Raw genomic sequence first — 1,113 nt, forward strand, 5'->3', positions numbered from 1 at the left:
CGACGGGGCAGCGCCCGCACCCCCAGCGAGCAGCGCCGCATCCGCCGCCACCGCTTCTCCATCAACGGCCACTTCTACAACCACAAGGTGAGCCCCAAATCGCACCTCCCCCCCAAAAAGAACCCCTCTCCCGATGGGGTTTAACTGGATTTTGTGTCCCATAGACGTCTGTGTTCACGCCGGCGTACGGCTCTGTCACCAACGTGCGGATAAACAGCACGATGACAACACCCCAGGTCCTCAAACTGCTGCTCAATAAATTCAAGGTATGTTGAGTTTATTCAGTGTTTTATTTATTAATAAATAAACACAACGCTCCTGGGTTGCTGTGCACAGGGAATGTCTATCCCATGGATGTAAAATGCAATGGCGGAGTGAAATAATGGGATTTTTTGTGTGTGTTGCTGGCAAAGCCTAGGGTGGAAACATAGGAGTTTAACAGTGATTTATGTCTTGGTTCAGATTGAAAACTCAGCAGAGGAGTTTGCGCTGTACATTGTCCACACCAGCGGGGGTAAGTCTGCCAAAAAACACCCAACTCCCCCAGCACAGCTATGGCAAAACCCCATGGTTCACCGAGCTGACCGCCGGTGATTTTGGCGTTGCAGAGAAGCAGAAGCTGCGAGCCAGCGATTACCCCCTGATCGCCCGCGTCCTGCAAGGCCCCTGCGAGCAGGTCTCCAAGGTCTTCCTCATGGAGAAGGACCAGGTGGAGGAAGTCACCTACGATGTGAGTTGGCCAAGAGCAAACGCCCCCAGCCCAATTTCCCCATCCCAAATCTGATGGCAGAGCAGTGATCGCTGCGCTTCCTTCTCCATAACTGATATTTTTTCCAGCTGGGGTTGGAAAATACTTTTTCCAGCTGAGACCGGCTCATTTGTGCTTCTTTCTACCCCCAGAGCTGCTTTGCTTTTAAATCAGAGCCCAAATGGGGCGGTTTTGGGGTATATTTGGGTTTAAACAGCACTAGGTGACACATTGAGGGTGTGCAGGGTTCTCTGTATGAAGGAGCTGGTGGATAAAGTAAAATAAAGTAAAATAAAATATAAAATAAAGTAAAATAAAATAAAACAAAACATAGAATAATATAGGCTGAATCCATGGGCTGAGGC

At 49.3% G+C, this 1,113-nt stretch overlaps 1 protein-coding gene across 1 annotated transcript; it reads left to right on the plus strand.

Moving 5' to 3' along the window:
- Positions 1–6: 6 nt before the first annotated feature.
- Positions 7–730, plus strand: LOC104538799 (ras association domain-containing protein 2; the record flags this gene model as incomplete). The annotated part of the gene is made up of 4 exons (XM_010182130.1): positions 7–87; positions 165–266; positions 463–514; positions 609–730. Coding segments are annotated over 4 exons (357 nt in total), but the record flags the coding sequence as incomplete, so codon positions are not given.
- Positions 731–1,113: the final 383 nt, after the last annotated feature.

The sequence above is a fragment of the Mesitornis unicolor genome, unplaced genomic scaffold, assembly GCF_000695765.1.
Source record: "Mesitornis unicolor isolate BGI_N332 unplaced genomic scaffold, ASM69576v1 scaffold47833, whole genome shotgun sequence".
In the NCBI taxonomy this organism is placed as follows: domain Eukaryota; kingdom Metazoa; phylum Chordata; class Aves; order Mesitornithiformes; family Mesitornithidae; genus Mesitornis; species Mesitornis unicolor.